The sequence below is a fragment of the Cyprinodon tularosa genome, unplaced genomic scaffold (assembly GCF_016077235.1).
Source record: "Cyprinodon tularosa strain WSP-4 unplaced genomic scaffold, ASM1607723v1 ctg73, whole genome shotgun sequence".
Taxonomy (NCBI): Eukaryota; Metazoa; Chordata; class Actinopteri; order Cyprinodontiformes; family Cyprinodontidae; genus Cyprinodon; species Cyprinodon tularosa.
The window spans coordinates 1,507,779-1,522,395 of record NW_024039485.1 but is presented as its reverse complement, the minus strand read 5'-3'; the positions used below and the strand labels follow the sequence as shown (position 1 = coordinate 1,522,395).

At 39.6% G+C, this 14,617-nt stretch overlaps 1 protein-coding gene across 4 annotated transcripts in view; it reads left to right on the top strand.

Moving 5' to 3' along the window:
• kif13a (kinesin family member 13A) overlaps positions 1-14,617 on the top strand; it is a 73,921-nt gene that overhangs the window by 32,784 nt on the left and 26,520 nt on the right. For all 4 annotated transcript variants that reach the window (XM_038269454.1, XM_038269453.1, XM_038269455.1 and 1 more), the window contains exons 7-17: positions 5,698-5,785; positions 6,256-6,390; positions 6,484-6,596; positions 6,698-6,809; positions 7,751-7,963; positions 8,058-8,168; positions 8,248-8,382; positions 10,107-10,237; positions 10,493-10,579; positions 13,492-13,667; positions 13,859-14,078. In XM_038269454.1, coding sequence (XP_038125382.1) covers positions 5,698-5,785; positions 6,256-6,390; positions 6,484-6,596; positions 6,698-6,809; positions 7,751-7,963; positions 8,058-8,168; positions 8,248-8,382; positions 10,107-10,237; positions 10,493-10,579; positions 13,492-13,667; positions 13,859-14,078 — 1,521 coding nt within the window. The remainder of the gene's footprint in view (positions 1-5,697; positions 5,786-6,255; positions 6,391-6,483; positions 6,597-6,697; positions 6,810-7,750; positions 7,964-8,057; positions 8,169-8,247; positions 8,383-10,106; positions 10,238-10,492; positions 10,580-13,491; positions 13,668-13,858; positions 14,079-14,617) is intronic.

The window sequence follows — 14,617 nt, the reverse complement described above, 5'->3', positions numbered from 1 at the left end:
TGTTTTATACCAAGAACACGACGGCAAGAACAGAGTGGTTGCTTATGCCAGCAGGGGCCTGTCTCGGAGTGAAGCCAGATACTCTGCACACAAGCTGGAATTTCTAGCATTGAAGTGGGCGGTGACCGAAAAGTTTAATGACTATTTGTACGGCACACCTTTTACAGTGGTCACAGACAGTAACCCTTTGACCTACCTCCTTACCTCTGCAAAGCTGGATGCAACGAGCTACAGGTGGCTCTCTGCCCTTTCCACCTACTCATTCAAGATTATTTACAGAGCAGGAAAGCAAAATGCTGACGCAGATGGTCTCTCCCGTCGACCGCATGAGGTGTTGCCAGATGACCACCTGACACAAAAAGAGCGTGAGAGAATTTTAAGGTTCACCCAACATCACCTACAAGATTCCTCACCTGTCTCCATAGACCAGCACACAGTCCATGCCATTTGTGACCGACAGCTTGTGTATGGTTCCACTGCTGAAGACCAAGTTCTTGCTCTGGTCCAGACACTCACCACTGATCCAGGAAGTCTGCCAGACAGTTTTGTTGATGACATACAGTTTGCCTCACCCGTCATACCTGCATTCTCTCCTGATGAAATTGCAGCCAAACAGCACACCGATCCCGTCATACAGCATGTTGTTGCACAGTTGGAAAGAGGAGAAAGTCCACCTACTTCTCTGAGGGACGAACTTCCAGACTTACCTTTACTCCTGCGAGAACTAACAAAATTGGAGCTCCACAACAATGTTCTTGTACGGAGAAGGCAGATTGGGAGTGAAACCACATACCAGCTTGTGCTACCTGAAGAATGTCGCTCTGAAGCATTATACCAGCTGCATGATCAGATGGGACACTTGGGCATTGAGAGAACGCTTGACCTTGCAAGATCCCGGTTTTACTGGCCTCGTATGTCTGCAGATGTCCACAACAAAATAAAGAACTGTGAAAGATGTGTCCGACGGAAAACACTGCCAGACAAAGCAGCTCCGCTGGTTAACATCAAAACGTCAAGACCTTTGGAACTGGTATGCATGGATTTCTTGTCATTGGAACCTGATCGGAGCAATACCAAAGACATACTCGTGATAACTGACCACTTCACAAAGTATGCAGTCGCTGTTCCCACGCCAAACCAAAAAGCGAAGACCGTAGCAAAGTGCTTATGGGACAACTTCCTGGTACATTACGGCATCCCTGAGAAGCTCCATAGTGACCAAGGACCTGATTTTGAGAGCCGTATTATCAAAGAACTCTGTGCAATGGCAGAAATCAGCAAGATCCGTACCACCCCATACCATCCTCGGGGTAATCCAGTAGAACGGTTTAATCGCACCCTTCTGGACATGCTGGGAACTTTGAATGATCACGACAAGACACACTGGAGAGATTTTGTAAAACCACTGGTGCATGCGTACAACTGTACCCGGAGCGATGTCACAGGATTCTCCCCTTATGAGCTTATGTTTGGACGTCAGCCACGCCTCCCAATAGATCTCGCTTTCGGACTGCCATTGGGAGAGAAAACGCACTCCTCTCACTCTCAGTACATTGAAAAGCTGAAAGCCCACCTCGAAGAAAGCTACCAAATTGCCATTGAGAACTCTGAGAAGCTGATGCTGAAAAACAAAACCCGTTTCGACAAGAACATCACTCCTTCAGAGTTGTCGGTGGGAGATCGTGTGCTGGTGAGAAATGTGAGAATAAGGGGAAAACACAAAATTGCTGATCGGTGGGAGCCAGATGTGTACACAGTCATCAAAAGAGCCAGTCCACTTCCAGTCTACACCGTGAAGCCAGAAAACAAGGACCGTCCTGTACGTACACTCCATCGAGACCTGCTATTACCCTGTGGTTTCCTCTCAGCCCCTGCCAAACAAATCAAACAGAAAGTGACACATTCCCTACCGTCAGAAAGCACACCTCTCAATCCTCCTGATGATGGTGGTGAAGATATCCTGTCGGAAGAAGAACTGATTCCTGTTAAACCTCTCTCCATCTCAGAACCAGTCAGATTCACATCCATAATCGAATTGCCCACTTCTGCTTATCCGGCTGAGTCAGCTGTGGTCCCGCCTGGCCAGCAACCACAGTCTGCCCGGACTGAAGAACCTCTGATGGAAGTGGGGCCTCGTGTGATTGAGAGTGAACCGGAATCTGAATCGTCACAAGAAACCATTGACCACTTAGCTGAACCTGTAAATACTTACTTAGACTTAAGACCTGCTGCTAACCTGGAGCCTGAAGAAAGCACTTCCTCTGATCCGGAAACTCCAGACCCCGTCAGCATTGTCTCTGAATCTGACTCACCCTCTGAGCTTGAATTGTCCAGTCCCGAGTCCGAACCACCAGGCCATCGACCTATCCGAACACGTCGTCCTCCTGAGCGGTTCCAATACTCCAGGCTGGGCCATCCACTGCTCCAAAGTATCCAATCTTTGTTCCATGGACTAAGCACCGCCTTTAATTATGTTGTTGAAATTGATGAGGTCCAACCTTCCCTTACCAGTAAACAAGCCGTCTGCCGTCAGCCCGCTGCATGTACAGGGCCGTACATGAGTTCAGGGGGGGAACGTGTAGCCCTCAGCTCCTAAGTCCTTTTAATTTGACGGGCCACGCCCTGTGCGACATCACCCCAACTCTATTTACCTGCAGAGTCAGAGTGCCACTCCCTCCTCCATTCCCCACCTGTGGCTGTCGCATGCTCTGTTGGCGTCTCATTTCAAAAAAAGTTACTGGATCTTCCTAAAGATCTAATATTATAAGCTGTCTTTTGGACTCGCTTCTCTCTCACAACTTGGGCCAAACCGCTCATGTTGTCTTTCATTAATACCACTACACAGACGGAGATCAACTTGTCATCCCTTCAACGGTCAGGTTTTTTTTTTATGCCAGAAAAAGGACATCACCCTCACTACAATCTGGTTCACAACAACTTTTTCTTTTTCTAATTCAACTGAAGATGGCGAGCTAAGACCTCTACCTGTGCGGTAGGATACAGACTCTTCTTTCCTATAAGGATAAAAACTATTCTCTTCTCAACCCTGGATTACCATAGCGTATGGACTAATAATCTAACCTAACTGAACCTTGGGGACAATTAATCAAAAACTGTTTTGTTATTAATGTTTGTGTGTTTGTTGTTTTTTTTTTTGTGTGTGTCTTGGCCACTTTAATACAAAACTAGTTAAACCTTATTTTTGTCTCTGTGATTATTCACACCTCGGGCTCCTCAACTAACCCTCTTCTGGTAACATCTTTCTACATCTATATAGTCAGTTCCTTTTCATTAGCCTTTAACAAGCGTTACAAACACATTTTGTTGTAATTTGCAGGGCTGGGATGGGATTGATAATAATTTTTATCATTTGATGAATCATATGGCAGTTACCACTATTAGGGAAAATCATGGTTTACAAAGTGTGAAAACCTTTTATGGTTTAAAGTTTCTTCAATTAGAGGTCAGTGACAGGGAGCTAGATTTTCTATGGAGAGCAATATTGTCCTTAGACTTCCCCACCTGTTTAGGCTCACTGCCAGTCAGCAGGCTGAAAGAACACTACCACAAATTTCCCCTGTTTCTGACTGACCACGTTTTGCTGTTAGCTGTAGTTTTTGCATTTAATTGCTGTGGTTCTGTTTTACATAATCAAGTTACCCTATTAATTAATATTAAATTATTAAGAACTTTTATATTTGTATTCAAACTTTTTTTTTTTTTATAGCGAGGTTGTTGCAAGGAAATGTTGTACGATCTGTAACTTTGATGGAAAAAAACAAAATTCAAGCTCTGTTACTCCACATACTAATGGAATAGGAAATTGTTATTTATTTATTTTATTTTATGTTTTTTGAAAAAAAATCATTACTGTTATAACTACTGTCCTTTTTAATAAAAAAAAAAAACATTAAGAGAGAGAGAACAGGACTAAACATGTTGACAGTCACTTCATAAAATCATTGTGAACTAAAAGACCATAAAGCCATAAAGCACTTGTTTGAAGAAAGTGGAAGACCTGTGATTCAGGGTTGGTTAAATGACAGGTTTACCCCAGAAAGATGGTGTAAGATTCCAGCAATGAAAACTGAGAAACTTTGGTCTTATATACTAAGGGAAGAAGAGGAGAATGACAAAGAATATAGATTGGATAATCAGCTGAGAATGTGGAGCAGCACATGCAGAAGAAAAGCAGGGACACATTTGGGAATCAGCTAAAACATAAGGAAATACTAAGTCAAATAAAAAACACAAACACTGACCTAAGGAAATAAACTAGAACACAAGGGGAAGTAAAAACGCCCATAACTAAGGAGCCAAACCTAAAAGAATGAACTAAACATTGCACTACCTAACAGAACACAATAAACAACAGAGAAAAACAGAGCGAAACACAAAAGAAAACCTAAACCAATCCCCTATAAATATACCAAGACCAGAAGTATTAATATCGACTTTATGTAGCTGGTCCTAGTCTTAGCCGAGACCAAGAGAAAAGCCTCACTGTATCATAGTACAGTTGTACTTTCCAAAAACAAAATTTACTATGTTTGTTATTGAGTAATTAGTATTTTTTTTTAAGTTAATAGCCAAAGTAATAATAGCCTTACTAGATAATTGTAGCTGGTTGCTTAGAAAAGTTAAGCCGATTCAAAGTGAAATGGCGGCTGGTTGTTAATTTCATCAACAGACACTTTAACCCTTGTCTCATATCAATTGTTTGTAAACAGCATTAAACTGCTAAAAACTAGATGATAATGGCGCGCCTGTCATAACTCAGCTATATATCCCTCTTATTTACTATATTTAGACAGCTGACTTTGTCTTTACATAAAAGGGAAAGTTTAGAAGAGGTCCAGTTTTCCCATATTGTACACCACTTTGCTGTTCATACTTATTCTGTCTATTAAGTTGTTGAAACAGTAGAGATGAAAAATCACATGCTGTTGTTTTAAACTATAAATGCCAATTATAAACAATATGTATTTGGGGTTATATAACAAAAACAAAGGTAGATATACGGTAATAGTTTACTTTATGTTTAAAGATGAGGATTTTTAACCATGTAAAGCCAAAATCCTCAAGACAAAAATATAATTTTCTAACTAAACTCATGAAGAAAATAGATATTATGCTATGTTACTGAAAAAGATTCTGGATCTTCAGTAAAAGCACAAAAACATTTTAGCTTGAGTAATCCCTCACATGCCATACTGTTACCACAAACACTTATTAGCACCGCCGCAGTTTTTACAAACAGCCCCCCACCACCTCACCTCAAAATTACACCCTTGCCTACTTGTGGTGTTGGCTTTTGTTGATTTGACTGAAATCGGCTTCAAACTACAGTGCCTGTATTTTGCAGAGTCCACTTCAAAGACCTCTCTGGCTGTGATATATACTTTCTGTAATAAAGACTAACTTGAACACATTGTGCAGTTTGCTGAAACTGGTGTTGAAGTTTCATGACGTACTGTAGCTATTATCTACGATTTAGATTTTTAATGCTGACTCATAGCCATGTAATCACATAATGATGTTTGACATAATGTCTCATCTTATGTATCTTACATGCAATACAATAGAGCTACAGCAACTATTATAAAACTGAGTTCAGAGCAAGAAGCTCCTATTATTTTGAAGCAACTAAATATTTTCTGCTTTCCAAACTCTTTTTAACGTTCTCTGTTTTTCCAGAAGCCGCCAGTCCCTTAAAGTTCGGGAACATAAAGTTCTTGGTCCGTATGTGGACGGTCTTTCACAGCTCGCTGTTACCAGCTTTGAGGTTTGTCTTTCACCCATCTGCAGGCATCACACAACTAGAGCTGAAACCACTTGGCTGCATTCTTCTGATTCATACTTTTGCAGAATTACTTTTTTGCAATCAAACCACTGATTTATAAGGGAATAATAACTTTGTTAAAAATCCTCCCATGTGCAAAGGCTGTAATGAGAATATCCCTGCTGTGGCTACAGTAATGAGGTTGCATGAAGTTTTTATGCCAAGCCTTGGCAGGTTTTTTCTCAGTGACGTTAAAAAAATCTCCACCCTGTTCCTCTGGCCTCTTTGCTGCCTGTTCTTGGTCCAGATGATTTCCTACTGCTTGTTGTGACCCACGCTTGAAAAAAAAAATAGGGAAAAGCCCTCTAGATCTTACAGCAGTCACATCAATACATTTCAAAATTTTAAGTGTTCTCTGAAAAACACTTTTTTTTTTTTTTTTTTATTATTCACTTTTCATCTGATTGTTTTAGGACATTGAGGTGTTGATGTCTGAGGGGAACAAGTCCCGCACAGTCGCAGCAACCAACATGAATGAGGAGAGCAGTCGATCACACGCCGTCTTCAGCATCATCGTCACACAAACTCTCTATGATCTACAGTCTGGAGTTCGTCTTGTTTTGTTTTGTTGTTGTTTTTTTACACATAGCAGACAGTTTTTTTTCTGATTCATGAACAGTTTTCAAATCTGTCTGAAACAGAATTCAGGAGAAAAAGTGAGCAAGATGAGTCTGGTTGACCTGGCAGGAAGTGAGCGTGTATCAAAGACTGGAGCTGCTGGGGAGCGACTTAAAGAAGGCAGCAATATAAACAAGTATACTGTCATTTTTATCATTACTGTGTGATGTAAGATGAGCATAATATTTGGGCGACCAAGCTGTCCAATGCATCTGATGTAGGTTTGTTCCCTTTTAGGTCTCTTACTACGTTGGGATGTGTGATTTCTGCTCTGGCCGATCAGTCTGCAGGGAAGGGGAAGGCCAAGTTTGTGCCTTACAGAGACTCTGTTCTCACCTGGTTGCTGAAGGTTTGACCCCAACAGCTGCAGATTTCAGAACTAATGAGAAATAACAAAGAAAGAATTTATATATTTTTATATATTAATCGCAAGGTTATATTATGTAATTACCCTTAATTTGACCTAATGCCAAAGTGTAAAAATGTAAAAAAAAAAAATTGTAACCATTTTTAAATAATAATTAGAAAAGAATAGATTCATAAATACTTGAATTGCATTTATCATATAAATGCCAAAATTAGTTGACGATATGTAAACAATAAATAATAAGAAATAAATCCCAAATAATTAATTTAATTTTGTGACTTTGTATTTGATTCATACATTTAATTTTTTTATAGTTTACCATGAGATGACAAGAAAACATCATAATTATAATTATTTTAAAAAGACATAATTTACTTTAAAAAAAAAGATAATAGTTTTGTTTTTTTAATTTCTCATTCATTTAACTGTTGACATTTTTATGTTTCAAAAAGATTCCATTTTAGTCACTTAATGGAAATAAACTCTTAATTCTTGGTTGATTCCATAAAAATATTGATTTAGTTGTTATTTTCTTATTACATTTTTGGACCTACATATTTATTCTACATAATTATTATTTAGATGTTGAAAATGTATTTTACGATCATTTTTAGGATTCCTATTTTGAGATGAGGCTATTTTTTAACACCACAAATATTTAACTGCTATTTAGATAGTTCAAAAATAATTTCATTATTGATTATGAAAAGTATTTTGGCACTCTTGGATTTCTATAATTCTTAAACAATTATCGTATTTGTTTTTTTATAGAGTTTTGGTAATGTTGTGTTTCATATATTTTAGATAATTATTATTTGGAATATTTTAATCATCTTATTATTTATCTATTTTATTTCCTGTTTTTAGAAAATGTGTCCCTTTTTGTGCTTGCATGTTTAATATCATGTTACCTTAAACCTCAGGACAACCTTGGTGGGAACAGTAAGACAGCCATGATCGCCACAGTGAGTCCGTCTGCTGATAACTACGAGGAGACACTGTCCACGTTACGTTATGCTGACAGGGCCAAGAGAATTGTCAACCATGCCGTGGTGAATGAAGATCCCAATGCTCGGATCATCAGGGAGCTCAGGGAAGAGGTGGAGAAACTTCGAGTTCAGCTCTCACAGGCGGAGGTGAGATGTGGCCCATCACGGATTGTTGCTCTGTTCTCCAATCACCAGGAATCACATGCTGATTGTTTTTTCTTCTCACACTGTTTTCCTTCAGTCCATGAAGGCTCCTGAGCTGAAGGAGAAACTGCAGGAATCTGAGAAGCTCATTCAGGAGATGACAGTCACCTGGGAGGAGAAGCTAAGGAAGACGGAGGAGATTGCTACTGTATGAACTTGAATCTCATGATAAGATTTACGCCTGGACTGCCTTTGCACTTTAACACTACCATTGTCTGTGTTTACAGGAGCGTCAGAAGCAACTGGAGAGCATGGGCATCTCTTTGGAAACTTCTGGGATTAAAGTTGGAGAAGACAAATGCTTCCTGGTCAATCTTAATGCCGATCCTGCTTTGAACGAACTGCTTGTTTATTATCTGAAGGTAAATTTGCAGTGTTGCAGAGTTGCTCTCTGTGCCTTAACCACACACTTACCTAAAGACTATTTAATGGAAAATCAAGTTGTTTTTTCTCTGAGATTTCAGATCTGGTTTCTGTTTCTTAGTTCTCATTACCCATCTTTTTTATTACACATGTATATTAAAAATAAGTGTGCCATCCTGTATGTCTTTATAGCAAATGTCATGAAAGCATATAATACTTTAAAACAAAGCTAGGTATTTTAAATGTCCTTAGCATAAAATATGCAGCATGCTGACGCGCTTAGGATCAGTAACTGTAATCAGCAGTGGCTGTGCATGTTCACTAAATGATGTTTTGTCAATGCAAATGTCTTATAGTAAACTACCAAATCTCTAAAAATAATTGTGAAGAGGAGAACGAACAGTTTTTTCCAACCTAAAGAAAACAGCCATAATGCCTCCTTTAAAAACTAAATAAACCCTGGCTGCTTTTCTGGACATTTCTTCTATTCTCATTCTGAACGGTATTGTACGAAGGAGTAATAGGGCCAGGCTAGAGATTGTTTTTTTTAATTTAAAAAATAAAGTCATAATATTGTGATAATGAAATAAAAATAACGATAATGAAGTCATCATACCACAACCGTTTCAGAAAGAAAGCTTTAAGCTCCCACCAGCATATAACTGCCGACCAGCACCACCAAACAGCAACCTGAGTCCACTTTGACATATTGCCCAATTTGATGCTGGTGTGCATCATTTGCGTATTTGTCAAGCCGTTGCCAAAGTATAACTTCACATGATGCATGAAATTCCTCATTTTAGGGAAGAATGTCCTTCTTGTCATAAAATACCACTTTATTCTGATAATATCACAACTTTATTCTCGTAATTTTATGACTTTATTTTCATAATTTTATGACTATTCTTGTTACAACACCATTCTCATAAAAAAAAAAATCTCTAGCCTGCCTTAATACTCTGTCGTATTATTGAAATATGTTCATGATTCAAAAAATAACTGATTTTGAGTCTTCTCACTTGTTGTTCATCCCAGCTGGAAGTGATTAGGTATGGTGCATTCACTGATTTCAAACACATCTGATTTTATGAGCTCCCCAAACTGCCAATCATCGTTTAGCTAAAATTAGGCCGATTCTAGTTAACAACCAATGCCATCTAGGGGAATCTTGTGCCAAACTGAGTTAAAAAACTAAGTGACGTTATTAATGACTACAATCCCATGCAGAAAGTCTGTAAAAACCACCCCACATTTGTTTAACATTTGTTAAAGAAGGCTAACCTCCCTTACTTTTGTTAACATGTACAGTTAAATGTAACTGAGAGAGTTATTCAGATAGAGAACACAAGAGACTTGTGCAGTTAAAAAAGGCCTGGAACTAATAAACAGCTAGATGAACTTGTGAGAACGTAGGTATGTGAGAAAACAGTCTGCATTACAACAGCCCTTTGTCTGGCCTCTGCAGACCAGACCAGCATATCAGTGAGGAATGACTATGGCAATGTGAAATGGACTAGAACATCCTCTGTTAGCTGGAATGTTTGTGCTCCCTCTAACCGGGTGTTCTTTTTTCCCTCCTTAAACCTGTTCCTATTTCATTTTTGTCACGCTCATTAAAGAATACGGTTATTACTCTTAAGTTTTTCATTAATTTCCTTCTGCAGTATTCCTACAAATTAGTTTTTATTCTGTTTTGATCCATATGTTCTCCACCTGTGTGTAGGAGCACACCCGCGTCGGGGCAGACACCTCTCAGGACATCCAGCTCTTTGGCATCGGGATCCAGCCGGAGCACTGCGTCCTGGAAATCTGCCCGGATGGTGATGTCACCTTGATGCCCAAAGGCAATGCCAGGTGAGCTGTTTTAAGAATTAACAAGGTTTGGTGTAGTTGCTATCTCTCTGCTTATCTGCCTGCGTTATGGACCACTAGACTGAAGAGTTTCACATGACATCACTGCAATGGAAGCTCATGAACTCAGCTCCTACACTTTCATATCAGACTTTTGATTCACTCCCGTTCAAAAAGCGTCTGCCCGCGGTATTCAGTTTTCCTCCTATTTAAAGATGATGATTGCAAATGACCTTAACATGTTTGTGTTTTCTGCAGGTCCTGTGTGAATGGTACAGTCGTTGACTCCTTGGTGCACCTGTGGCATGGCGATCGTATCTTATGGGGGAACAATCACTTCTTCAGGTATGTTTCATTAGTGGAAATCCAGACCTTCTAAGTTTTGACGGTAAAAGGCGAGTCAAAGCAAGTTTATTTGTGTTTATTTGCTTAACAGGACAATAAAGGAATGGGAATGGAGAGTATTTCATCATATAATGGAGGGAAAACATTTGAAGGCCAATTTAACCAAATACATTTTTAAGACATGATCCATTATTTAAGGAGCCGCCAGTTTCTGCACATCTCAGGTTTTAAGTCAATATAAATCTAATGCCAAAGTTCTGCTTCTGGAGACATGGAGGAAACAGGTTGTTAATGATCATTCATGGTTCATAATCATGTCTGACCTACAACTTTAAGGTGCATTCAAGCTCTACACCAATTACTACTGTATACATCATTAACAAGATTTTTAATTCTAACCTATACAACAAGGAGCCACCTGCACAGGGTTGAAAAAAAAATGTATTTTATTTTACGTTTTCTCAGCTTTTTCTCAGCATTTTAGATAAACTCGAGGTGTGTGACATATATATATATATATATATATATATATACAGTATATATATATATATATATATATATATATATATATATATATATATATATATATATATATATATATATATAATTTTTTTTCTTTTTTTTTTTTTTAAGTGATCCTAGGTCCTGAAAATAAAGAAAATAACCTAAACTTCAAACAGTAACTTCATCTGGCCTGATTCTTTGGCTATGAGACCATTCTGGATTGAAACATCAGCTGGGCTGCTGCCATCTACAAATTCTGTTATGGATCATAGATTTTGGCCTGTTTCTCAGTGCTTAGTCCTGTTTTTCTCCTATGCATACCCAAGGACCTTATGTTTTACTATGAATAAATGACCTTTTCTAACACAAAGTATTGATGGATCTGTTTTTATATGCTCTTTCTAATGTCTGCTTTTGTCTCATTGAACCCCAGTGGGCCTCAGCAGAGAGCAGCTCTCACTGAGCCTGGTTCTGCTGAGGGTGTCTTTTTTCTCTCCACTGTCGCTGCTCAGTGTATGGGATTGCTGTAGAGTTAACAACTCATTACAAACCAATGCTTACTGTTGCCACATGCTCATCCAGGAGGGTTGAATCTTGTTAATTCAATAACTTGAACCAACCTGACCGTATGATATAATAAAAAAAAGCTACATTTACATGGACACAAATATTTTTTAGTTGTGTTCTGATTTACAGCTTCACATTTCTGTGACAAAATATAATGACTTCTGTCTTTTTTTGCATTAAACTGGAGAAAATACTGACCCAGCAACTGCCAGACATTTGGGACACACTGTGTAGGAAATGTTGTGTATCATCTACACTGCTATTATAAGGAGTTTAGAGGGGTTTCCCATAAAATCTTTGCCTTAAATTGTAATGACAAAAGAAGTCCCGGTCAGCATTGTACCAGCCGATCCCACCTACTTTTCACCATCTGTAATCAGGATGTATTAATCAACTGTGCTGAATGCAGCAATGGAAACAGTAGACTATTTAGGTGCAGCAGTGCCGAAACATTTCCATCTGTTGCGAGTTCAGTCTCAGGCCTGAAATGAGGCCAGAAAACTGGACTTGAAAGCATAAAAAAACTTTGTTAACACATTTCTTGATAAACTGTAGGGGTGTAAATAATAATCGTTTTGTATCGATGCATCGATCCAAAAGCCGACAATCCGATGCATCGACACGTCCGCAAGATAATCGATTCATGTTTTTTTTCCTCCGGTCTATTTTTATCCATTTGCTCCTGGGCGTAATTCTCCCTCCCGTGCTGCGGTGCCGCTAAACCTATTTTGCCCTCCTACCGCGCTTCCTGGTTATACTCTTACAGCAGTTTGTTGCAGCAAGCTTTACACAGACATTTTTAAATTATGCTAAGTATTGAAGCGTGGTCTGTGCTACACACTGTGGGTCTAGATACGGCCGAGGCGGTGAGGAAGTGGGGACGAGTTTAGTCCGACGACGAAGGGACATGAGGGCAAAAAGAGCGGAGATCCAGCTGGAAAAAGGGTCCCAGCGTTCTCGCGCACCTCGCTCTTCTAGCGGGTCAAACTTCACGAGTTGTTTTCCGCAATTTCGGTCATAAAAACAAAACAAGCCGGCCTCCTGTCTGGTGCACTGTTTGCGGTCAGCTACAATCTGGGAGAGGAGCAGCGGAGCGTCTCTCAAGGGGGCGGTGACGTCAACACTCTGAAGCCTTCTTCTTCTTCTTCTTCTTCTTTTTTTTTATGGCGGTTGGCAAACAACTTATAGGTGCATTACCGCCACCTTCCAGAATGGAGTATGGACCAGAAAAACTATTATATTCTCCCTAAAATACCCGTTCTTCTTAGAAAATTAAAAATACTACCAAAAACTACATCCCCAGATGACCTTTGAAACAATTCCCTTATATGTAGTTTATTTTCATTCCTGTCTAACTCTCTAAGCAACATCTCTCTTTCCTGAGTATATTTATTACATTCTAAAAAAATATGTTGGACAGTTTTTCTGGAGCCGAGGTATTGCATTGAACTCATTACACTGATATTGTGCAGTATTTTTGCAGTATTTTTTGATGCAACTTTTCTACTTCTGTTATTTGCTGTTGTTTCTAAAGAAAATGCATAATGATATTACAGCTTTCATTGATTTATTTCAAACTTGAAACTTTGTTTAGCCTGTAAGGTGTAAAAAAAAAAATAATAATAAAATAAAAAAAATACCGATTAATCAAATCGAATCGAATCGAATCGTGGTGTATTCTTGAGTATCGAAAATAATCGAATCGTTGGGTCAGGAAATCGATACTGAATCGAATCGCCATGATGGATGTGATTTACACCCCTAATAAACTGTCTACTGGTTATCTTTGTCCAAAGTTTGAGGGGGAAAAAGGACTGATTAGGTCTTCTTTTGAATTTCAGAATCAATTTGCCTAAACGAAAGCGGCGTGATCGTTTGAAGGAGCTGGAGAGAGCTTCACCCAGAGAGAGCTTTGTTGAGGCAGATGTGGAAACAGCCAGCGAGGCTTCCTCCGAGCAGGACTACAATTATGAGTTTGCCCAGATGGAAGTTATAATGAAGACTCTTGGAAACAATGGTATGACAGTTTGAAAGTCCTTATGTAAATGCAGGAACGTTTGCTTCCATTACACTTTATTTTCCACTTGGCTGACACTTTTTTCATTTATTCATTTGCAAATTCCAAGAAAAAAAGCCTTTTGTTACACCGTATAATTGATGCACATAATCTATGTTTTTGTTTGTTTGTTCTTTTATCCACTTTTGTAGACCCAATGCAGAATGTGGTCCAGGTGCTTGAGAAGCAGTACCTGGAGGAGAAGCAGACGGCTCTGGAGGAGCAGAGGCTCATGTATGAACGGGAACTGGAGTCGCTACGGCAACAGCTGTCTCCAGAAAAAACGCAGCAGTACCACCGAAACAGCAGTGAGCGCCTCGCTTACCCGACACACACACCCCACAGCAAGCTGAGACTGTGGACAGAGGAGCGGTGAGTGGAGTCCACAAAACCAGTCATGCCTCCTTCATGTTCTCCTACACCATCCTGACAGAGATATCAACAGGACTTGTGAGCAAAGCTTTGACTCAAAGAGACGGGTGCTGGAGGTGCATAGCTGCATGGTCTGCAGCTCTGCCTCCTTGTGGTGTCTAAGGGGCATAGCAGCTTATCTGAATATCAGTTTTACACAAGAACGAAAGTTACTAACGTAACTACGGTTCTATGAATCCGGGATGACCGCCAGAGGCGGTGCTTCAAGCACTGAATGATCATTCATGCGCATGCGCAGGTCGAGTATTAATGACAACAAAGTCAGCTGTGACCTGCCGGGGACCCACGTGACTCTATATAGTCACGTGGCACCCGGCAATCAATCCCTCAATCTTCTCGCGAAAGCAGAGATTCCGAGGGACCAAGCACTCTGGCGGTCATCCGGGATTCATAGAACCGTAGTTACGGTAGTAACTTTCGTTCTATTTCATCCCTACTGACCGCCAGAGGCGGTGCTTCAAGCACTGAATGACTCATAT